The sequence below is a fragment of the Felis catus genome, chromosome B1 (genome assembly GCF_018350175.1).
Source record: "Felis catus isolate Fca126 chromosome B1, F.catus_Fca126_mat1.0, whole genome shotgun sequence".
In the NCBI taxonomy this organism is placed as follows: Eukaryota; Metazoa; Chordata; class Mammalia; order Carnivora; family Felidae; genus Felis; species Felis catus.
The window spans coordinates 122,983,501-123,009,099 of NC_058371.1; the positions used below are offsets into that span (position 1 = coordinate 122,983,501).

The window sequence follows — 25,599 nt, forward strand, 5'->3', positions numbered from 1 at the left end:
TAATAATAAAAGGTAAGATTATTGAACTGTTATTTCCACTGTAGAGACAGAGACATCTGAATGGGAAGGGGAAGTACTGTATTAGGGACCTACATCCAAGGCCTGCTCTGCAGACCTGGCTGTCATAGTTTTGGCGGGGAGGGGAAGCAAGGGGTTATGTATTTTGAACTGAGAATAACTCAGTGCTCCTCAAACTATTAATAGACAGTGTCTCCTATTTGGCTGTTCTTTGAATTCCTTTAGCTGGGATCCTGCAGGGGGAAAAGGGGATAGGCCATAGGGTTATCATAGGGATACCATAGGGTATCACAGATATTATAGTTCTATCCAACCTTACCTTCAACCTCTGCAAATTTCAGTTATTACAGAAACCCTGGGAAGGAGAGATTATTAAACTCATCATATTGATGAGAAAACAGGCCCAGAGGGTTTAAGTAACTCTGTGATGGTCACATAGCCAGTATGTAACAGAACCAGGATGTGACTTCAGATCACACAGTAAAGACCTTACTCTTTCCACTAATTACACTTGAAACAGTTCACATTTGTCAGACACCCCTATAAAACATCAACCTATGAAGCTACATGGCATTAATTATGTATTGTATCTATATAAATTAAGAGAACACATCTGTAAAAAAAAAACAAAAAACCCTCAATTTTCCTGGTTACAGCTATGAAGATTCATCCCAAATATCATTGAGTGCTTTTTAAAAGATACTTGTATAATTCAAATATTATGGTTGCTTAGAGTTATGACTTTAAAGCTTACTGATTCTAGTTAACAGATGAACACAAAGGGGGTAAAACTTACCTAACAGACATTTTCATCCCTCATATTCAGAATTAGATAATAAGCTTTCTAATGACACCAAAGAGCATTTCTGTTTGAAATCTTCACATGCAGGGTTTCTCAGAACACTTCACACTAATGCTTATATTTAAGAGCTGCATTTTGGTCCAAGTCAAAATCATTTCACAACCAAAAAACTTTGTCTACATCTCCATGGTTATCAGATAATATGCACAAACCATGTTTTATCAAGTTGAAAACACTGAATTATGGACCAGCATTTAATTAGTTTTGCTTTGAGCACAATGAGGTTAGTCTTAGGGTGGGGGTGGGGGGTTAGCAAGATCCCAAGGAGGTAATGGGCTTCCTTCCCAGGAGGGAGAGAAGACATTTTAGCGCATTTCACTCAGACATCATCTTCCTTCTAATTCCTGGCCTTTTTGCTTTTCAGCTATGCTCTAATCCTGACACAGCTATAATTAATGCTATGCCAGGCAGTTCCTCCCATTGTCTCCCTCAGAATGCATGTTTAATGGGTAGCAAACATTTAAATGTGGCCTCTAGAACTAAGATGAAGTAGCAAGATATATGGTATAGTATTGTCTGTAGACTCCCACCTCCTGCCCTGGCAGAGCAGCACGTCACCCAGTTTGGTGGACCTCTGTTATCATAAGGGCACAACCTTCTGGTCTCGCTGTAGAAAGACTGGTGATTAGAAACGTACTTTGTTTTGCTGCAGATGGGAATTCCTAGTGTATCAATTGATTGCTGGTAGGTGGCCCAGATGATAGCTTCTCTTAAATCTGTAACTTTTGGATGCCTCTGACTTGAGGTTTTCTATATGATGCTTTTCAATAGGGATAGATCCTATAAAAGATATTCTTGGAAGCCAGACAAAAACACCTAAATCTCAATTTCTCTATGTAAATGGGAATTCATCAACAAATACTTAGCACCAACAATGAGCAATTACTGTTCTAGGAGCTGAAAATAGAAGTAAAATATACAAACAAACCAAATGATGCCATAATAGTTTGATATACTATTTATTTATTTAGTTATTAATATGGATAGCCTATTCAACATTACAGATGTTTTTCAAAACCTATAATAAAATATAGTCCACTATCCAGCCCAGAAGAAGACAATAAACAAGATCATTCTTACAGTAAGTGTAGCAGAAGCACTCACAATAATCGTTCCTTTTCTGGACATCAAAGGGAACAAAGTTTCTTTACCTCCACTGAGGCTTTAATTTTCTTGAATTATAGCTGTTTCTGAGTCAAAAGTCCAACTTCAATCACTCCATAGATATGTGCAGCATCTCCCATTGGACAGGAAAGAGCTTCTGTCACCCCGGGCAGCCCATTCTACTGTCCTGCAGTCCTTCCATATTGGAGCCCATCATCGTACCTTTCAGCCAGTATTTGTCAAACTTGTGCATGGGGACAAGACAGGTATGTCACAAGGATCTTTTGATTTACAAAGATTGTGTTTCAAAGTTCTAAAAACCCATTTGGTGGTAGTAGTGGCAGTGAAGAATACACTATATTTCGCCAAGAGGGTCTTCTCATCTCTTGGGTCTTGGCGTTGTCACCTTTTCTGATAGCTTTAAGATCTATTGCAGTTCTCTGTGGCAAATGGAGGTGGGACACTCTAACAGCTACTTGGTATGAGGCCATCTGCAGAATGAACTGGACTGGCTACTATGGCTTTTATAACCTGCTTCCTTTCTTTAGTATAGACAAACTTCTTTCTTAATCTTTAATTCTATGTACTGCTACTTCTATTTTCTTAATCATGTTTTCTATGTCCTGCTAGTTCTACTAGAAGGTTTAAAAGGATTATAACAGGGGAAATGTCTTGCTTTCAAGCTGAATGATGAAAAACAGCCAAGAAAAACCAAAAAACCCCCCAAAAGAACTACCCTCCGATGAACTATACTCAATTTCCTTAGGTGAAAACAAATGCCAAGTGACTTTTAAAGACAAGTGTTGGACGACGCTGATTAATTGATAGAAGTGCTGAGGTCAAACTATATCAGATTCTAAAATATAGAGAAAAAAAAAGATGTACTTAGTGTAAAATAGATTCTTCAGCCCCTTAGTTTCATGCTGAAAACCACAAATGTTTTCAATATCAGGCTACTGATGATAGCCAATTAAATATGAAATTTAAAAACCTCAGGGAAGTCTTGCCAAGTTTGTGGCAATTTCAAGAGTCTACATAGTTAAGAAGAAGGAGAAACCATAGGGTAAAGAGTGAGAGCATTGGATTTTATTTAACTCTAGGTACCATGGTTTGACATTAGTAAGTAAGACTAATGAATGAGCAGCCATACAGTTTTTTGGTCACTGTGCTTCCCAAGCACCAAAAAATGGAGCTATTTTTACTATTCAATTCCATCTTTAATAAGCTAGACAGATCCTGCTGCATTCTTGTTTGTTTCTAATTTACCAGTACATTATTATGTAGTTTACCAAGTGTGAGGAGCAAGTCATTATGTAGTACCAAATTTACATCATCATAGGACTACAACATGCACATTCTACTTAATGTAGCTCAAGCAACAGGAATACAAGAGAACAGTTATGGGGTGGAGACTTGTTTTTGACAAATTCATGTTCACACTAACTATGGGTTTAGAAATCTTATTGGGCAGGTACCTACAGCAGTTCTTCAATTGGTACGGGAACATTACACGCATGCACAAGTGATATGGAAGAAAATGAAGCAGAAGAGGCAGCTGGATGGGAGGACAAGGGAAATCAGAGGTGGGATGATGCTGTGTGTCAGGGAAGGGCGGTTCTCAGCTTTCCACAGTAAGTCTCTGCTCTGTGAGAGAGGCCTGTTGGGCAACACTTTTGTTCTCATGACTGCGAAGTTTGGATACAACATCTAGAAAGGCCAAATCCTGTACTTCCTTGTGTAGAGATTCTGGAAGACAAAAAAACAAGATAACAGAGATGCTTCTGTTAAACTGTTCTAATCTTACTATACAGTCTATCCAATACATATACCCAAAATGTTTATTTAGATATGTTTATTTTTGAAAAAACTGTAGTGGCCTAGAAATGCTAAGACACTTTTAAAGACAAGGTTGGGCACAGCAGTAGCCTAGAAATGTCTTCTTTATAGATGTGTTATAAAAAAATCAAAGGAACTTTACTTGCCATATTTATACATAGATAAATCAAATGTCAAGTTCTATAGTCTAAGTTTGATTAGGGTAATGAGTTATAATGAAACACAGCTCATTGTATGATCTCAAGTTTCAGTTATATACCCCTTGACTCTATCATCAGTTCAAATATGAAGTCGATGACTTAAAAAAAAAATCTCAGATCTGTTTCAAATTAATTTTGTGGCAAATGAATAGGTTGTACTTCACATCCCTTCAACAAATTTCTGTGTCAACAGGCTTCCCTTTTTTATTCCTGATCATCCTCTTTCTGGCTTTCTTGCTCTATTTAACCTCAATTACAGGAAAATACAAGGCTCTTCTTAAGACTTTGAGACTGCAAATGAGAAGACTGAGGTCTAGTAAGTTTAATGTAATCAGCATTCCTTAAATTGATATATTTACATTAAGAAGACTTGAGGTCTTATTGTAAATAATGTTTTTAATAGAAATAGAAAAACACATCCTAAAATACAGATGGAATTTCAAAGGACTCTCAATATCTAAAACAATCTCAAAAAAGAACAAAGTTGGAGGTCTCACACTTTCTAATTTAAAACCTGTTATAAATCTATAATAAATCAGTGTGGTGCTGTCTTTATATCATATAGATAGGTTGCCATATACACTCCCACACCCCAACAGAATAAAGCAGAGATCCCAGAAATAAACCCTCATATATGTAGTCAAAATATTTTTGACAAAGGTGTCAAGACCATTCAGTGATGAAAGGACAGTTTTTTCAACAAATGGTGCTGGTAAAATTGGAGAGCCACAAGCCCTTATATACAAAAGTTAAATTTAAGAACTAAAACTGTTAAGACTTAAGATAGAAAGGGGGATGACCTTGGATATGCATCAGAAAACACAGGCAACAAAAGGAAAAACAGATATACTGGACTTCATCAAAATTAGGAACTTCTGTGTACCAAAGTATACTACCAATAGAGTGAAAAGGCAACCCACAGAATGGAAGAAAACATTTGCAAATGATATATCCAATAAAAGATTAATATCCTAAACATACAAAGAACCTTTTAAACTCAACACAAAATGACCCTATTAAAAAATGGGCAAAGGACTTGAATAGACATGCCCCAAAGAAGAAAAACAAATGGGTAATGAACACATGAAAAGATCCCCAATGTCACTAATTGTTAGGGAAATGCAAATCAAAAGCACAATTTGATACCACCTCAGACTCCTCAGGATGGCTATTATAGAAAAGACAAAACAATAAATGGTAGAATGTAGGGAAATTGAAACCCATGTGCATTGCTTGTAGGAATGTAATATGTTGCAGCCCCTGTGGGTGATAGTTTCCCCCAAAATTAAACTTGGCATTACTGTATGATTTAGCAATTCCATTTCTGTGTATATACCCAAAATAACTAAAAGCAGGGCCTGAAAAAGATATTAGCGCACCAGCGTTTTCAGTGGCATTATTTACAATAGCCCAAAGGTGTAAATAACCCAAATGTCCATTGATGGATGAATGAATAAACAAAATGTAATACATGTATACAATGGAAAATTATTCAGCCTTAAGAAGAATGAAATTCTGACACAGGTTACAACATGGGTGAGCTTGGAGACATTATGCTAAGTGAAATAAGCCAGACCAAAACAAAACAAAACAAAACACTGCATGATTCCACTTATGTAAGGTACCTAGAGTAATAAAATTATCAGAGACAGAAGACAGAATGGTAGGTGCCAAAAGCTGGGGGATGGGTGATTGGTGACATGTTTTAACGAGTACTGGGTTTTAGTTTGGGAAAAACAATGGTGGTGATGATTGTATAACAGTGTGAATGTACTACTCTGCCAATACACTGTACATTTAAAAATGGTTATAATGGTAAACTTTATGTACATAATAATCTCAATAACAGAGTCTCTGCAAGGGAACAAGACATAAAGAACTAGCAAATGGGAATTATAGGACCCAAAACTATAGTACTTGAAATAAAAACTTACTGGATAATTTCTGATCAGAGTGGAGTAGAATGGAGGGGATAAAAGAAATCAGTGAACAACAACAGAAATTACCCAATTTGAACAAGAGAGAGAAAAATCTGGGAAAAATTTAATGAAATATTCAGGGGCCTGTGGGATATAACTAAAGATCTCACGTTCTTGCCACTAGAGACCTGGAAGGAAAGGAGAAATAGGGTAGGAATGAAAAAGTACCTGAAGAAATATGGTTAAAAAAACTTTCCAAGTTTAGCAAAAGACATAAGCCTACCATGAAGGTGAGAAAACTTGAAACAGAATAAACCCCCAAAACAATCCATGCCAAAACACATCATGGTCAAACTTGAATATTAAAGACACCTCCCCCCCCCCCCAAAAAAAAAAACCCAACCCTTGAAATGACACCTTACCAACAAGGGAAAAAAATAACAGGAAGACTGAATTTTTCTTAAACTATGGAGGCCAGAAGAAAGTGGCACATTTTTCAAGTGTTGAGAGAAAAGAACTGTCAACCCAGAATTCTATACCCAGAGAAAATATTTTTCACAAAAAGGGGAAATGAAGACATTCTAAAATAACAGAAAACAAAGAAAATTTGTCACTATTAGACCTAACCCAAAAGAATGGCTAAAGTAGGTTCTCTAAATAGAAGGAAAATGTTTTTTAAAAAAAGAAAAGGAACCTTGGAACATAAAGAAGGAAAACAACACATATAGCAAAGATGTAAATAAATACAACAGACTTTCTTTCTCTTGAGTTTTCTGAATTATATTTGAAGGTTGAAAACAAAAGTTGTAACAATGTCTAAATGCTGTTGTAAATATATAAGAGGAATATCTTAGATAATTATAAATGAGAGAGGGTAATGAAACTAAATGTTCAAGCAATCAACAAGAAGCCATGAATGAGAAACAAACAGAAAATAAAAAAAATTAAACTGCAGACATAAGCCATAACATCAGTCATTACATAAATGTAAATGGACTAAATACACAATTAAAAGAGACTGACAGAGTAGATTAAAGCACATAACCTAACAATACACTGTACTTCAAATATAATGATAAAGCAGATGGAAACTAAAAGGGTGGGAAAAGATCCCATGAATGTTATTCAAAAGAAAGTAGAAGTAGCTATATTAATATCAGATAAAGTAGACTTCAAAGCCAAAAAATTGCCAGAGATGGAGAGGAACATTACATAACGATAGAAATGTCAATCCACCAGGAAGACACAGTAATCCTAAAGGTGTGTGTATCTACCAAAAGAGCTAAAAAATATGGGAAGCAAAAATTGACAGAATTAAAAGGAGAAATAGATAAATCCACCATTATTTTTGGAGATTTCAACACCCCTATCTCAACAACAGACAGAACAATTAGAATATCAAAATAATATAGCAAACTCAATTCCACTACCATCAACCAAAAGGATCTGACATTTTAAAGAACACTCCACCCAATAAACAGGATATACATTCTTTTCAGTGTCCATGGAACATATACCAAGATATGCCAATGATTTCTTGACCAAATCCCTTAGCTAATATCATGATACACAAAATCAGAACTTGTTCTTTATATGAAATATTTGAGTTGATCAGACAGGTATTATTTTTTTAACACTGATTTTTGACTATTTGCTATATGATACTTTCATTATAATCTTTTTGAAATATTTTCAAGTAATCCTATATCCTCCATAAACTAATTTCTAATGTTCTTAAAATCCAAAGCCACCATTTACAACTATTCTATATTTAATGCCAACCATATGTTGATAGATGTAAAATGATAGAAGAAATATTTACCAGATCCCATGAGAGCACAAATCAGGACCATGGAATTATATTTGATTTCAGGAGCACTTCTCTCATCTGCTAGCAGTCTGTGTAAAATCTGTACAAGTTTAGCACTTTCTAGATCTTTCTCAGCAGTGCCTAGAATATGAAACAAAGTATCAGTTATGACCACTGTTTACGAGCCTGGTGCAATGTGGCTAAACATCGATCCCCTTTCTAGAAACTGACCACATAAAACCCTCCAAAAGGGACTGATTAAATAAAATAACAATGACTGAGAGATAGAATATTAAATTTAGACCTTATTTAAAAAATAGAGTTAAGAATTCAGATATTTCAGGAGTTTAAGCTTAAAATTTAGCTTTACAATATTCCTTTTAATATGAGGCAATTAAAAATCTTTATTTTGGAAAATGTTAAACACATACAAAAGTAGAAAAGAATACATAGTGATACGTTACTTACTATTATGTCCAAACATGTTCATCTAGCTCTAGATTCATTCACCTACTTTCACCCATCCCAAATTATTTTGGAGAAAATCCTAAAAATGACATGGCTTCTTTCATATGTATTTAGGTATGTATCTTTAAGAAATGAAGTCTCTTAGTGCAACTCCTATCAAAATACCAGGAGATTTTCTGTAGAAAATCGCTAAGTTTATACTAAAATTTATATGGAAAGCCACAGGCCCTAGAATCTTGATAAAGAAGTAATAAAGTGGGGGGAATTTTCTACCTGATATTAAGGCTCACTATATAGCACAGTTATCAAAGCAATGTGGTCTTGGTGGAGAGACAGAGAATTTAACAGAGAACCCCAGAAACAGACCCAGAGTGATTTTTGACAAAGGTACGAAATCAATTCAGGGAAGGCAAGATAGCCTCTGCAAGAAACATTGACCTAAACCACACACCCTGTACAGATATTAACTCAAAATGGATTACAGACGTAAGTAGAAAATGTAAAACTATAAAACTTTTGGAATATATAAAAAATTTTCAACTCAATAGTTAAAAATTAGAAAATGAGCAAAAAGGGAGTTGTCATAATGGCAGAGGAGCATGGAAATTCTCTGCTTCTTTCATCCCTGAAATGCAGCTCAATCAGCACCAAACCATTTTGCACACCTGGAAAATTGAGCTGAGGACTAACACAACAATCTGCATAACTAGAGCCACAGAACTCAGCAGGTAAGCAGTGCAGAGAGGTGAACTGGGGGAGAGAGAAGTCATGGAGGGTAGGGAGCTGTTTTGTTTGCAGAGACAGGGTGAAGACAGGGGGGAGAGTACAGGAAAAGCACTCCCCCCAAAAGCCTCTAGAAAGAAAGAGAGAGTGGAAATACCCACAAAGAACTGAACAATAAAGGGAAAAAGGAGAGGGTTTCAATACCATTAAGACTCTATAAATAGGGGAGCACAGAGTTGGGAACTCCACAGCTTGATACCTGGTGGGGCTCTGGTGGGAAGGATGAATCCCTAGGAGCAGACAGTGAGGTCTGAAGGGTCCTTGGGCCACACGGGAAAAGCAGTTCCCCTGCCAGGAGGACATTTTGTAGAGGCCGTGAAACCTCCCCACAGGCAAAAGTCCCAGTGGACCCCAGATTATAGACAAGTTTGCTGGTGTTGGAAAAAGGATGCTAGGGTGCAGTGAAGCCTGGAGCCAGATATGTGTTATGATTTCCCTTAGTCCCTGGATCGCTGCTGTTACACCATCATGCAAAATTTTTCTGGGGTGGGCTGGCACCCGGACACAGTCTCTGAAGTGGTGTGCTTGTGGGAGCATTTCTGGAGGCAGGACGGCACCCAGCCATTGCTTGGTGACACCCTCCCCTAGAGGGTCAGAGTGGATTCAAGCCGCAGGGCCATTAGAAGTGAGGGGTTTAGAAACACAGAAACATCTGAGATAAAATTTGGGAGGGAGGTGCTGCTTGTCAGGCTAATGGCTTGGTGGTGGACAGTGAAGAAGCGGAAGTGGATGGAAGCTGGAGACAAAGGAGGGATGCTTGATAGCCAGTTGGAAAGAGCACAGCTCTGATGCTAGAACCTGGGAAACTGGGTGATTCCCCTGCACAAGTGTATACACGCATATGCACACCACACCAATCCACCCCAGTAAGCTAAGCAGCGCCACCTAGTGGAGAATGGAGCCGTTACACCAAGCCCTGTCCAATTGTGCCAACCAAGCCCTAGAGGATGACCACAAATTTCTCCCCCTACTTAGTGTATGGACTATAAAATGCTTCACAGTTTGACTTCTAGGGGAAACTAGATGTAATTTCATTCTGTTGACTGGTCCATCTATTCATATTTTGTCTTTTCTTATTCATGGATAGAGAAAGAAAAAGATTATTTTTATTTTGTTTTATAAAAAAGATTTTTAAAAATTTTTTGACGATATTTTTATTATTTTTTGTAGTCTACTTCATTTCATTTTGTCCTATGTTATTGTATACATTTTTAAATGTTTGCTTTTTTTCCTTTTCTTTATTTTCCCTTCTCTATTTTACCAAGCTACTTTAACAAACCACACCAAAATACATCTAGGATCTAGCTTCCTTTACTTGATTTGTGTGTATGTTGTTTTTATTCCTTTTCTTCCTCCAAAATGATGAAACAAAGGAATTCACCCCAAAAGAAAGAACACGAAGAAATGACAGCCAGGGACTTAACACAGATACAAGAAAGATGTCTGAACCAGAATTTAGAATCATGAATACTAGCTGGGGTTGAAAAAAGCACAGAATTGTTTCCTGCGGAGATAAAAGAAGTAAAATCTAGTCAGGACGAGATTAAAAATGCAGTAACTGAGATGCAATCTCGAATGGATGTCACAGTGGCAAGAATGGATGAAGCAGAGCAGCAAACCAGCAATATAGAAGACAAACTTATGGAGAATAATGAAGCAGAAAAAAGAGGGAAATAAGGCAAAAAAGCACACTATAAGAATGAGAACTCAGTGATGGATTAAAAAGGAATAACATCCGAATCATAGGGGCCCTAGAAACTGAAGAGAGATAAAAATGCATAGAAGGTTTATGTGAGCAAATCATAGCAGAAAACGTTCCTAACCTGGGGGAAAAAAAGACATCAAAATCTAGGAAGCACAGAGAACTCCCATTAGATTCAACAAAAACCAACCATCAACAAGGCAATCAGAGTCAAATTCATAAAATACACAGACAAGAAAAGAATGATGAAAGCAGCAAGGGGAAAAAACTCCTTAACCCTATATGGGCAGACAGCTCAGGCTTGCAACAGACCTATCAACAGAAACTTGGCAGGTCATAAAGTAATGGCAGGATATATTCAACATGCTGAATCAGAAAATTATGCACCCAAGAATTCTTTATCCAGCAAGACTGTCATTCAAAATAGGAGAGAGAGTTTCCCAGACAAACAAAAACTAAAGGAGTTTGTGACCACTAAACCAGCCCTGCAAGAAATTTTAAGAGGGACTCTCTGAGGGGAGAAAAGATAAAATAAAACAAAAACGACCAAAAGCAACAAAGACTAGAAAGGACCAGAGAATACCACCAGAAACTCCAACTCTAGAGGCAATACAATGGTAATACGTTCATATCTTTCAGTACTCACCCTAAATGTAAAGGGACTAAACACTCCAATAAAAAGAGATAGGGTAATAGAATGGATAAGAAAATAAGATCCATCTATATGCTGTTCATGAGAGACCCATTTTAGACATAAGAACACCTTCAGATTGAAAGTAAGGGGATGGAGAACCATCTATCATGCTAACAGTCATCAAAAGAAAGCTGGAGTACCCATACTTATATCAGACAAATTAGGTTTTAAAATAAAGAGTGTAACTAGAGATGAAGAAGGGCATTATATCATAATTAAGGGATCTACTCACCACGAAGATCTAACAATTGCAAACATTTATGCCCCAACATAAATGGCACCAAAATATATAAATCAACTAATCACAAACATAAAGAAACTCACTGAAATAATACCATAATAGTAGAGGACTACAATACTTCACTTACAACAACGGACAGATCATCTAAGCAGAAAATCAATAAGGAAACAATGACACACTGGACCGGACTTATCCTGAAGCAGCAGAATACACATTCTTCTCTAGAGCACATGGAACATTCTCCAGAATAGATCACATACAGGGACACAAATCAGCCCTCAACAAGTACAAAAAGATCCAGATGATACCATGCATATTTTCAGACCAGAACACTGTGAAACTAGAAATCAATCACAAGAAAAATTTTGGAAAGACCATGAATACTTGGAAACTGAAGAACATCCTACTAAAGAATGAATGAGTTAGCCAAAAAGCTAAAGAGGAAACTAAAAAGTACATAGAAGCCAATGAAAATGATAACACCACAGCCCCAAACTGCAAAGGCAGTCATAAGAGGGAAGTATATGGTAATCCAGGCCTTCCTAAAGAAGGAAGAAAGGTCTCAGATACACAACTTAACCTTGCACCTTGAAGAGCTGGAGAAAGAACAGCAAATAAAACCCCAAGCCAGCAGAAGATGGGAAATAATAAAGATTAGAGCACAAATCAGTGGTATCAAAAAAAAAAAAAAAATAGTAGGACAGATCAATGAAACCAAGAGCTGGTTCTTTGAAAGAATTAACAAAATTGATAACCCCCTAGCCAGTATGATCAAAAAGAAAAAGGAAAGAACCCAAATAAATAAAATCAAGAATGAAAGAGGGAAGATCACAACCAGCACTGCAGAAATACAAATAATAGTAAGAGAGTATTATGAGAAATTATATGCCAATAAATTGGGCAATCTGGAAGAAATGGACAAATTCCTAGAAACATACAAACTACCAAAACTGAAAAAAGAAGAAATAGAAAATTTGAACAGACCCATATCCACTACAGAAATTGAATTAGTAATCATAAACCTCCCAAAAAAAAAGAGTCCAGGGCCAGATGGCTATCCAGGGGAATTTTACTGAACACTTAAAGAGGTGTTAACACCTATTCTTTTGAAGCTGTTCCAAAAAAACAGAAATGGCAGGAAAACTTCCAAACTCATTCTATGAGGCCAGCATTACTTTGATTCTAAAACCAGGTAAAGACCACTCTAGAAAAGAACTACAGATCAATTTCTTTGATGAACATGAATGCAACAATTCTCAACAAGATACTAGCCAATCAGATCCAACAATACATTAAAGGAATCACTCACCATGATCAAGTGGGATTTATACCTGGGATGCAGGGCTGGTTCAATATCCACAAATCACTCAACATCACACATCACATTAATAAAATAAAGGACAAGAACCACCTGATCCTCTCAATAGATTCAGAGAAAGCATTTGACAAAATACAGCATTCTTTCTTGAGAAAAGCCCTCAAGAAAGTAGGGATAGAAGGATCATACCTCAAGACTACATAAGCCATATATAAAAGACCACTGCTAGTATCATCCTCAATGGCAAAAAATTGAGCATTTCCCCCTAAGATTAGGAACAAGGCAGGGATGTCCACTCTCACCACTATTATTTAACATAGCAATCAGACAACACAAAGGAATAAAAGGCATCCAAATGAACAAGGAGGAAGTCAAACTTTCACTCTTTGTAGATGAAATGATACTCTATATGGAAAACCCAAAAGATTCCACCAAAAACTGCTAGAACTGATCTACAAATCCAGCAAAGTCACAAGATATAAAATCAATGTACAGAAATTGGTTGCTTTACTATACACCAATAATGAAGCAACAGAAAGAGAAATCAAGGAAACGATCCCATTTACAATTGCACCAAAACCCATAAAATACCTAGGAATGAACCTAAGAGGGGAACAATCTATACACTGAAAACTAGAGAAAGCTTATGAAGGAAATTGAAGATGACACAAAAAAATGGAAAAACAAATATTGCTTTTGTTCATGCTCATGGATTGGAAGAACAAATATTGTTTACATGTCGATACTACCCAAAAGCAATCTACATATTCAAGGCAATCCCTATCAAAATAACACCAGCATTCTTTACAGAGCTAGAACAAACAATCCTAAAACTTGTATGGAACCAGAAAAGACCCCAAATTGCCAAAGCAATCCTGAAAAAGCAAACCAGAGCTGGAGGCATCACAATCCTGGACATCAAGATATATTACAAAGCTGTAATCATCAAGACAGTATGGTATTGGCACAAAAACAGACATTTAGATCAATGGAAGAGAACAGAGAACCCAGAAATGGACCCACAAACATATGGCCAACTAATCTTTGACAAAGCAGGAAAGAATATCCAATGGAATAAAGACAGTCTCTTCAGCAAGTGGTGCTGGGAAAACTGGACAGCAACATGCAGAAGTATGAACCTGGACCACTTTCTTACACCATACACAAAAATAAACTCAAAATGGATGAAAGACCTAAATGTAAGACAGGAAGCCATCAAAATCCTAGAGGAGAAAGGAGACAGAAACCTCTTTGACCTCAGCCAAACTTCTTACTCAACATGTCTCCAGAGGCAAGGGAAACAAAAGCAAAAATCAACTATTAGGACCTCATCAAGACAAAAAGCATCAGCACAGTGAAGGAAACAATCAGCAAAACTAAAAACCAACTACAAATGGGAGAAGGTATTTGTAAATGACTTATCAGATAAAGGGTTAGTATCCAAAATCTATAAAGAACTTATCAAACCCCATACCAAAAAACAAATGATTCAGTGAAGAAATGGGCAAAAGACATGAATAGACACTTTTCCAAAGAAGACATCCAGATGGCCAACCTACACATGAAAAAATGCTCAACATCACTCATCACCAGGGAAAATACAAATCAAAATCACAATGAGATACCACCTTACACCTGTCAGAATGGCTAACATTAACAACTTAGGCAACAACAGATGTTGGTGAGGATGCAGAGAAAGAGGATCTCTTTTGCATGTGGGAATACAAACTGGTGCAGCTGCTCTGGAAAACAATATGGAGGTTCCTCAAAAAATTAAAAATAGAACTACCCTACGACCCAGCAATTGTACTAGTAGGTATTTATCCAAAGGATACAAGTGTGCTGTTTTGAAAGAACACATGCACCCCAATGTTTATAGCAGCACTATTGACAATAGCCAAAGTATGGAAAGAGCCCAAATGACCACCGAAAGATGAATGGATAAACAAGATGTGGTATATGTATACACAATGGAGTATTACACGGCAATCAAAAAGAATGAAATCTTGCCATTTGCAACAATGTGGATGGAACTAGAGGGTATTATGCTAAGCGAAATAAGTCAGAGTAAGACAAATATCATATAACTTCACTCATATGAGGAATTTAAGATACAAAACAGAAGAACATGGGGAAGGGAAGCAAAAATAATATAAAACCAGGGAGGGGGACAAAACATAAGAGACTCTTAAATATAGAGAACAAAATGAGGGATTGTGGGTGGGGTGATGGCTAAATGGGCAAGGGTCATTGAGGAAGACACTTGTTGGCATGAACACTAGGTGTTACACACAGGGGATGAATCACTGGATTCTATTCCTGAAATCATTATTGCACTATATGCTAATTAAATTGGATGTAAATTTAAAAATAAACTTAAAAAAATGAGCAAAAAATATCCATAGGTATTTCACCAAAGAATGTATACAGATGGCAAATAATGATGAACATCTTTTCATATGCTTTACCATCAGAAAAATGGAAATTAAAACCATAATGAGATACTTTTTTTTTATATGAAATTTATTGACAAATTGGTTTCCATACAACACCCAGTGCTCATCCCAAAAGGTGCCCTCCTCAATACCCATCACTCACCCTCTCCTCCCTCCCACCCCCCATCAACCCTCATAATGAGATACTTTAACTACAGCTATCAGAGTGGTTAAAATAAAAAAGTGTCAACACCAAATATCTGGTGAGGATGTGGAGAGGACTAGATCACCTATATAGTGCTGGTGGGAATGTAGATAGTACAGTCATTCTGGAAAATAGTTTGACAGTTTCATAAAAAATTAAACCTGTAGTTACCATATAACCTAGCAATTGCACACCTAGACATATATACAAAGAAATGGATACAATGCTCACAAAAAAATTTACACATGAATATTTATAGTAGTTATTTATTTTTAAAAGCCCCAAACTGGAATCAGCCCAGATGTTTTTTGACAGGAATGGTTAAACAAATACTGGTATGTACCTACCATCGAACACTATTCAGCAATAAAAAAAATTATTGAGACTCAAACAAATTGGATGATTCTTTAGGAAATTATGGGAGACAATCCCAAATGGTCACATACTACATGATTCTACATATATAACATTTTAGAAATGAAGGGAAGATTAGTGGTTTCTAGGGATTAGAAGCAAGGTGAGGGGTAAGAGTAGGAGGTAGGTGAGTGTGGTTATAAGTGGAGGGATCCTTGTGGCATTAAGCCATTCAGTAGCTTGACTATGGTGGTCGATACACAACCCTATACATCATAAAACTATATAGAACTTAACAAGCGCACACAAACGACTGGGGAAATCTGTGTAGGACTGGTAAATTACATGAATAGTTAAAATATTGTTTATAGTTTTGCAAAATGTTACCATTGGGAGAAACTGGGCAAAGTATACAAGGGATCTCTGTAGTATTTTTTTTTTAGTTTGACAAAACTGCATGTGAATTTATAATTAAATAAAAAGAAAAAAAAGACTCTTAAAGGTTGCTTTAATACTATTATCATACAAAAGATGTGTAATTCCTTAATCATATCAAACACCTGTAAGGAAACAAGGCTAGAAAAATATGGTTTTCAAAGTGGGTTGTGTATTAAAAAGTATTATCTTAAGCCCAAGGAGCCTAGAAAACATTAGGTAACAATAAAAAAAGTATGTACCGCCTTTTATATAATTCTACGGTAAGGGGACCAGATTCAGGCAAATGCTCTGCTATCAGGAAGTGATGGAATTACAGCTTGTTTGGAAGATACTGGCACAAAACCAGATTCATCCCAGGCTGGGTGGTCAAGCTTATTCTGAAATTGCCCCATCACTTTAAACCATTTAAAATCATGCCATGAACCCAGTTTGGTATTCAATGTCCTCAATGATTCCCACCTTCATTCATCATAGCTCCTCCAACCTAACCCTCCAAGATGGTTGGACTTCTAGGCTGATTCCACCCAAACCCTGTGTTAAGTCATGACTAATCCAGGACTCGAAATGACCTCCAAAGCATCTCTAATTATAGGCCAAGTCACTGAGAATAAGCATATGTTTTCTTGAAGTGTTTTATCTTTAAAATTAAGAAAAATTTTACATCCTATTTATACCTGTGATTTTTTAAAGACTTTTAAAATTCAAAACCCTTTTAGATGAAAAAATCCAAATCTCTCACATCTAAAATCTGAGTAAATGTGACACTAGAGGAAGATATATGATGTTTATGTTTTGGCCTCTCCCTTAGGATAGGGGTTGGTGGGTCCACTTGCTCTTGTGTAGAATTATGGATATAAGTCATCACTGGAAATTAAGAGGTGATCAGTTAACAGTGTTTATCTAAATGGCTTTGACAGGACAAACCTACTAAGTCTATAGTCCTCCTTTGTGGAAGGCAGCCTCAGGCCTTAACCACAGGCATGTGACTGATTGTCCCCAGCTAACTATATCAGAGATTGGTTCCTGGGACAAAGGTTACTATCCATAAGCTAGATGCCTATGAACTAGCTTCTCAAGAAGAATTCTGACCAAGAGGGATGTTATATACTAGACAGAAATTAACTGATTTAAACTCTGCTTTTGCAGAATTCTGAATGTAAAACACACAGAAGACTGACCCAGAAGGTGAAAATTTAGAATGAGGGCAATACTGTAAAGCAACAGAAACCATGGTGATAGAAGAAGATAAGAGAATCAGTAGTAGAGATGGAAAAGAAGGTCTGGGTCACTGGAAGAGTAGCAGACTCTAAACCCACTGTTGTATTCTAAATAATGTTTCATTTCTCTGGGAGGCCTTCTGAAAATGTTTTCTGTATTCACTAAGTACCTATAACTTGAAGTAACATTTAAGAGTCAAACTCTAAAAGAGTCAATGATTGGCCTAAAAATGTTACCGAAAGCAAAAGCTGTCGTCGCAATCTACAAAACATGATCTCCTATATTCTTAGCTCTAGGTTGCAGACACACACTAGCAAAAGGCTTCTAGTCATGGTTTTGTCTGACTTCTATTCCACTCCTGTGCTTCATTTCATCCAAGATAAAAATAGGAGAAAATACGTTTGACACTGGGGTACTTACCCAATTCTAAAGCTGCTATTAGTGCCAAAGCAACAAGGGCTTCATTCTGCATTATTACATGTTCACTAGTTGCCATGGTAACTAGATGCTTGATGCCACCACTCTGTACAATGGTTTTAATTACATCCTACAATAAATAAATATCAAAGAATTATAAACTTTACTTTTAAACAGAAAGAAACTGCACTATAGTCAGTCAATTCATTGTTAAATTGAGTGGTTTCCTGACAGTGTCCTGTATGAATCATTACATTTAACCATATTTTTTTTTCTTCACAGAAGAAAAGGAAAAAGCTTTTAGCTTTAAATAAATTCATCAAAAGATGACAACTTAAATTACCCAGGTGGAAAAGACCATTGCAGTTCATAGCAAGGAATAGGGAGTCCCAGAAGCTACCAAAGAAATAAAAGTGTGATTGCCCCAAATGTTGCCTTACCACAGGATTAACAAAAGAGAGTAAGACTTGGAATAACAACAACAAAAAAAGTCCTTCCTTTTAAATATTTATTACAGCACCAGGCAGTTGTTCCCCAGGTAATCCAGGTAAAGTCTCTTGTTTTTTTAAGCTTTTATGTCTTTGTTGGATCTGACAAAACTGGATTACATGCAAAGGGACTTGAGGAGAACTTACATCAAAATTCTGTCTCCCTTGGGTACCTGGGTGGCTCAGTCGGTTGAACGTCCAACGTTGGCTCAGGTCATGATCTCAAGGTTCGTGGATTCAGTCCCTGCATCAGGTTCTATGCTGACAGCTCAGGGCCTGGAGCCTGCTTTGGATTCTGTGTCTCCCTCCCTCTGCTCCTCCCCCCTTCGTGCTCATGTGCATGCACTCTCTCAAAAATAAACATTAAAAAAAAAAATTGTTTCCCTCATTTCTCATGGTACCTATAGCTCTGTCCTCTCCAATGGCAAAGGAGACAGTGTGCTCCAGATTGAAAAAAGCCCAGTGCCAACATTGACCAAGGAAATTACAGAACCTCTCTGCATCTTGGTGACTTTTTCTATAACGCTGGAATAATGTGTTATCATATGTTTGTGTGATAATTACACGGTTATTGCATAAAAAGAACATATAAGAATATATGGCAAAAATTAGATTTTTAAAAATGGTCACATTTATTTATTTTTTTGTTTTCATCTCAAAGTTTTGTTGCCTGAAAACTCTTGGCTTAAATATGATTTAGTGCAAAGTCTCAATTAGAGAATTTTTAAAAGTAATTTTCTTGGTTCTTACTACTTTCAGTCATTTGAAGTGCCAGATATTAAATACCCCATCTGCATTAGCTTCAAGAGTATAAAACTACTGTAATTAGAAATATTTTTAAAATTAATCTGCTAAAATATTTGAAAAAGGGTTATTTTTATTTTTTTAATGTTTATTTTTGAGAGAGAGTGTGTGAGCAGGCAAGGGGCAGAGAGAGAGGGAGACACAGAATCTGAAACAGGCTCCAGGCTCTGAGCTGTCAGCACAGAGCCTGATGTGGGGCTCGAACTCACAAACCGTGAGATCATGGCCTGAGCCAAAGTCAGACGCTTAACTGATTGAGCCACCCAGGCACCCTGAAAAAGGTTTTTTTTTTTTTTAATGGTTCCACCTTATATAAATTCTTAAGAAAACTATCTGTAATGTCTTTGCTTTGAGCCCAAACAACATTTAGAGATCAAACAATCTAAACTGATGGGGTCCTAGTACTGAGATTTTATGGTAGTTGTGTTCTAGCATCCAACAAAGCTTTTTCTCATCAACCTCTTTTAGTAAGTGAAAAACGATCTTTTAAAGTCTCTTCTAATGAAAAGAAAGCCTCTCAACACACTGCTTACTGGGTGGGCACTTTATTGAAACAGATATAAAATTCTTAAAATTAGTGAAGAATTTTATAAAAATCACAAAGGAATTTATTGAGCAAAGAAGACCACAAGAGATTCATAGACACACATGCAGTCACCTAATGAAGGTTCCTGGCCTATTATTTCATCCTTTATTTTGTGATTCACCCTGGAAAGTCTACTGTAGTAGAAGGGGCAGGTCATGAATGAAGAAGGAAACTGTATATCAGAAGCAAATAGCTCCCCCGTAAGTTCAAGCATAGGTCCTTTTCCATCTCACTTTTTTGAACAGATATTGAAGTATTTTTTTTTTTTTAAATGCCTTGCCCTCTCTCCTCCTACTTCAGTAAGTTTTACTGAGTAGGTCCGCTATGGAGTTACTGTGCCTGACAGAATGGGGGAAAAAAGACAAATGAAGCATTGTACTTGCGTTATATGACAAAAGAGAATGATATGGATAGCTGCCCTCTATAGAGCAACCACTACACGCTGGACATTATACAGGGTAGCTTACAGATATTAGCATATTTTTATCCTCAAAGAAAATCCCATTAGCTAGATATTTTCTCCAGTTAATAGACGAAGAAACTGAAGCTCAGATTAAGTTATGAAAATTGTCAGCGATTAAGAGGTAAAAAGCCATGATTCAAATCCAGGCAGTTAGACCGTTTGTGGTCTAACCAAAAGTAAGTGTACTGAATTCATCATAGTGCCATGCACAGGCAGTCACTTAATGTGTTCTAAAGAGGCTCTATGGATGTATTTTAAAGTTACATTTTTAAACTTCAAGATATTAAAAAAAAAAAAGGGATATCAGCACCATTCCACAGAGCAAAGAGGTTCGTCTGGAGAATTACAGATAATTTCAATATCCACATCTAAAAATAATTTTAACTTTTCTAAAATCATTTCACTTATAATAAGTAAACTGTAGAAATAGTAAGATATTTTTCTGGGTAATCCTTCTAAACCCTAGATGTATCTGCAAAATCTCCAAAAATTTTGGACATACTTTAATGCTTTACAAAGTTTTAAATGATGTGTTATTTTGCAATCCTGTTTCTCAAGTTTTCTTATGGAAAGCTAAATTTTGGTACATACATAACCAAGGCAAATTATCTATGTAACAGTCTTGCATATTTAACTTTTACGGTCAATATGCCCTTAAAAACTGAGATAAATTCCTGCTAAAAACTTTGTTGAAAACTGTATAATAACACTGATTATTACAATGTAATGTTCTGAAATAGGCCTGAGTTCAAGGTAATTTATAAGATTGCAGATTGGTGTAGGCACTGAATCACCTAACAAAAAATTTTCTTTCTCAACTTTGTAGCATCAAAAACTACTTCTCAGTGTAGGATTTAAATGTTTGTCAGATGAATGAGCGAATGACTAAAAACATTTGTTTAGACAAGTTTTTAGCTTGATAATTGACGAAGAATGTTTCACTCTCAAAGGAAAGAAAAAAGTGTCTTTGACAGGAGGTAATTTTTATGTTCCTAATGTAGAGGCAAAATATATTTTCTGTTTTTGATATCTAAATCAGAAGGTCCAGCTAGTTGCTCAAGAGTTCTAGTCCAGGGCACTCTTTTGAAGGAAGATGTGAATTTACCTATTGGCACAAGTGCAGAAATATACTGTATATGGCTGAGATGACTAAGCTAGTGTGAAACCCTGTGAGTCAGTGCAAACTTTCAGAGGGTTGGACTCTAAGACAGAATTCAGGGTGACTTTAAAAGGAGTAGGATCTTCAAAGTTTAAAAATAACACAAGGACAGAGCTATAATTCACAACAGTTGGTTAAGGATCTACAGGAATGTAAAAAAAAAAAAACAAACAAAAAAACAGAAAAAAACCCTTGAACCTAGTGTTTAAAAGCTTATTCCAGAGCAGCATTTTCCAAAGTATGTTCAGTGGAATGTATTTAATAGATGCAACTTGCAAAAAAGACCCACTGTGCGATAGTAAAGGATGTTTTTTTTTGTTTTGTTTTGTTTTTAGAGTAGTGCTAATGTGTGCTGTGAATTTCAAAGGCAGGGAAAAGAAATGAACTATTTCTCTAACTAATCTGATCGTACAACCGTTTCTCTTTGTGGAATATTCTTTAGGGTTATTATTCAATAGAACATGTTCTGAAAACTGCTCAAAAGGAATCGCAGATTCCACTTCAATGCTTGTGAAATTTGAAAATAATTCTAATCTGGAGCTCCAGAAGGAACACACCTGTGTTCTGATCATTAAAGTATGTCAATCAAGGTTCCTATTGCTGCTTAGCAGCAATATACACTCAACTGTAGGAAAGATATGAAAAAAAAAAAAAAACCCAAACAAACAAAACCCAGTCTATTTGGTACTGAATTATAAAGTTATAATGTGCCCATAAAGTTATAATCTTGTATCATGGCTATTGTATGTAAGTGATGAATCACTAAATTTTACACCTAAAACCAATTTTACCATATAGGTTAACTAACTAGAATTTGAAAAAAAAATTGAAAAGAAAAAAAAATAAAGGAATATTCAAGGGGGGAACTGTTTTCTTTAAAAAAATTTTGTTTTACATTTATTTAATTTTGAGAGAAAGAGTGCACAAGTGAGGGAGAGGCAGAAAGAGGGAGAGAGAGAATCCCAAGCAAGCTGTGCACTGTCAGTGCAGAACCCGATGTGGGGCTTGAACCCATGAACCCTGAGATTATGACCTGAGCTGAAATCAAGAGTTAGATGCTTAACCGACTGAGCCACCCAGGCGTCCCTTTTGTTACACTAACTAGAATTTAAATAAAAACTTGAAATAAAAAAAAAGATTCTATGGGGGAAATTGTTTTTGTTACACACACCCACACACCCACACCCACCCACCCACCCACACACACACACACACACTCCTAGAAAGGTACCATGTAATGTTGCTCTTGTCTTTTTAAAGCACATGCTTAATGGGTACCGGAAAGCTTTTTTGTTGGGGGAGGGGAGAGTAGGGGTTTAGATGAGGGAAAGGGAACCCTGTGATAAATATTAGCAGAAAAGCCTCAACTCTCAATTTAGTCTAACAGTTTAATGAATTTAGTTCCAAGATTAGGTTAAGAAGTTGTGATGCATTTTCCCATGGACATAAGTGAAATGGTCAAAAGGCTCACTCTGGATAACAGGCTTAAAAAAAATAAAAGGTATATAATACAGATACTAAATCAGCTGGCTTAGCTTCCCACCATTATGATCTTTAAAATAATTCATTTAGTCATTCACTGAACAAAAACAGGTTATCAACCACATGTCAGACACATACTAGATTGGACACTGCTATGAGAATGGATTTCATCCAACTCTGTGAGTTCAGGGCACCATATACTATCTAGATATCATTTAATTTTTAATATCATTAGCTAGCTTGGTCAGTGCTTGGTACACAGAAGATATTTTACACTGAGGATAGTGGTAAAAATAATAACATCAACATTTATGGTGGTTCCATTTACTGAGTGCTTACTTTGTCCTACATTCTAGTTGAGTACTTCATATAGGTGATCTCACTGAATCATTCTCACAACACTTTCGGGTGGGTATCACCCCAGGTTTAATACACTGAGATGTGAAAGGCACTTGACCAAGTAAATAGTGGGGATACTACCTGAACTCCTCTGTCTGATTCCAAAGCCTTACTCTTAACTATGATGGACTAGAACTAATTAAAAGCCTCAATTTTCAGTTCTTTTTTCAGAATTCTGGATCACAGGCATCCCTCATTTCACTGCACTTCATTTTATTATTGTGTTTCACAGATACTGTGTTTTTTACAAACTGAAGGTTTGTAGCAGCCCCGTGTTAAGCAAGTCCGTCAGCCATTTTTCCAACAGCATTTGCTCACTTTATGCCTGCATCACCTTTTGGTAATTCTCACAAAATTTCAAACTTTTTCATTATTATTATGTTTGTTATGGTGATGTACGATCAGTGATTGACAACTCACTGAAAGCTCAGATGACGGTTAGCATTTTTAGGCATAAAGTGTTTTTTTAATGAAGGCATAAAAATGATTTTTTAAAACATGTTATTGCACACTTAAGAGACTACAATAGGGGCGCCTGGGTAGCGCAGTCGGTTAAGCGTCCGACTTCAGCCAGGTCACGATCTCGCGGTCCGTGAGTTCGAGCCCCGCCTCAGGCTCTGGGCTGATGGCTCAGAGCCTGGAGCCTGTTTCCGATTCTGTGTCTCCCTCTCTCTCTGCCCCTCCCCCGTTCATGCTCTGTCTCTCTCTGTCCCCCAAAAAATAAATAAACGTTGAAAAAAAAATTTAAAAAGAGACTACAATATAGTGTAAACACAACTTTATATACATTAGGAAACCAAAATGTTCATTTGACTTGCTTTACTGCATTTTCACTTTACTGCAGTGTTCTGGAACTGAACCTATATATTTCTGAGGTACACCTGTAATGTATTTATATATAAATAGTGAAATGCAAGCTTATTTATAGGGTCTATGATATTGAGTTTCCAAAGGGGCCACTTGCAGGTTTTCCAGCAAATGGTTTCCTCTGGAACTTACTTTTGATTTACTGTGTCGTATGAGGGCAGACAGCAGTCTGTTTGACTCCCCCATCACACCAGCATGATCTTTGGCTTCACACCATTCCACCAAACGCTCCACTAATTTAACATTCTTTCCCAGTTGTTCAGCAGCTTCTGCTATAGGAAAGAAGGCAAACCACAAAAGAAGCAATCACTGATAGGCAACCAACTGAAGTACCTGGCACGGACTGTAAGAGTGCAAAAGGAAACTATACATCTAAAACCACAGCACAATGATTTTATTAAGAACCGCGAATACTCCGTATCTGATGGACTGTTTAGCTTTTTCTATAAAGTGGTGGACTTTCATACAAAATACAAAAATACAATTTTATACTCTTGTGGTTCAGCCTGGTAGTCTGTTAGTACTCTGGCAAAATACAACAAAGAGTATCAGAAGGACTCTGAGGAATCAATACAGACAAAGGTTTAGAATTTAGAAATAAGTAAATAAACGTGTCATTCCAAGCAGTGGTTTTCATGATTGTTTCTGTAAACAGAAAAATGATCTCCCTGTCTGCCAAACAAATTAAAAAAAATTTTGACTGTCAGTATATTGAAACATGATTCTTAAGACAAAGTAAAAATGGGTATGAAATAAACATAAAAACCTTTCAGAACTGCTAATGAATCAGTGATAAACCAGGATTATATGTACAATAAAGAGATGCAATATAATTTCCATTTAAAGTCAATTATAACCAAGCATGGGGATTAATGAATGGAGCTCTAAAACCAATCTCTTTTTGCCTTTTATTTGCCATTTATCTTTATGATTACATAATTCTCAAAGCTAAAAACAAGTCCTTTTCAACTAAGGCACACTGACTATCATACCAAAAATGTACCTTGGGAAAGCATTTCTTTTACCTTGTGCATCTATTAACATTCTCAACGTTCCCAGAAGTTTGAACTGAACTGGGGGCATTTCGGACTTAAGGAATTTCAAAACTGCCTCGGTGACTCCAGCTGATAACATCTTTGCTTTATTTACAACTAGAGAGAGAGAGAGAGAGAGAGAGGAAAAAGAATATAGTTAAAATGGTGCTAGCATTCTTGATGATAGTCATTCAGTTCAATATACATTTATTGTCTTACTATTTTTAAGGCCCCATGTTACATTTTTCTATTTAAAGGTCATGTTGCTTTTCTGTGTTTTAAGAATGGGACTGGG

The 25,599-nt window shown here is 36.4% G+C and overlaps 1 protein-coding gene across 5 annotated transcripts in view; it reads right to left on the reverse strand.

The window, feature by feature from the left end:
• Positions 1-1,823: 1,823 nt before the first annotated feature.
• Positions 1,824-25,599, reverse strand: part of RAP1GDS1 (Rap1 GTPase-GDP dissociation stimulator 1) — a 177,548-nt gene continuing 153,772 nt past the window's right edge. For 4 of the 5 annotated variants that reach the window (XM_023252919.2, XM_023252921.2, XM_019829186.3 and 1 more), the window contains 5 exons: positions 25,296-25,421; positions 24,403-24,542; positions 18,026-18,152; positions 7,762-7,890; positions 1,824-3,730 (listed from right to left, as the gene is read on the reverse strand). In XM_023252919.2, the coding sequence (XP_023108687.1) occupies positions 3,603-3,730; positions 7,762-7,890; positions 18,026-18,152; positions 24,403-24,542; positions 25,296-25,421 (650 nt within the window). In that variant the 3' untranslated portion in view covers positions 1,824-3,602. The remainder of the gene's footprint in view (positions 3,731-7,761; positions 7,891-18,025; positions 18,153-24,402; positions 24,543-25,295; positions 25,422-25,599) is intronic. The other variant, XM_023252920.2, reaches the window with a different exon arrangement.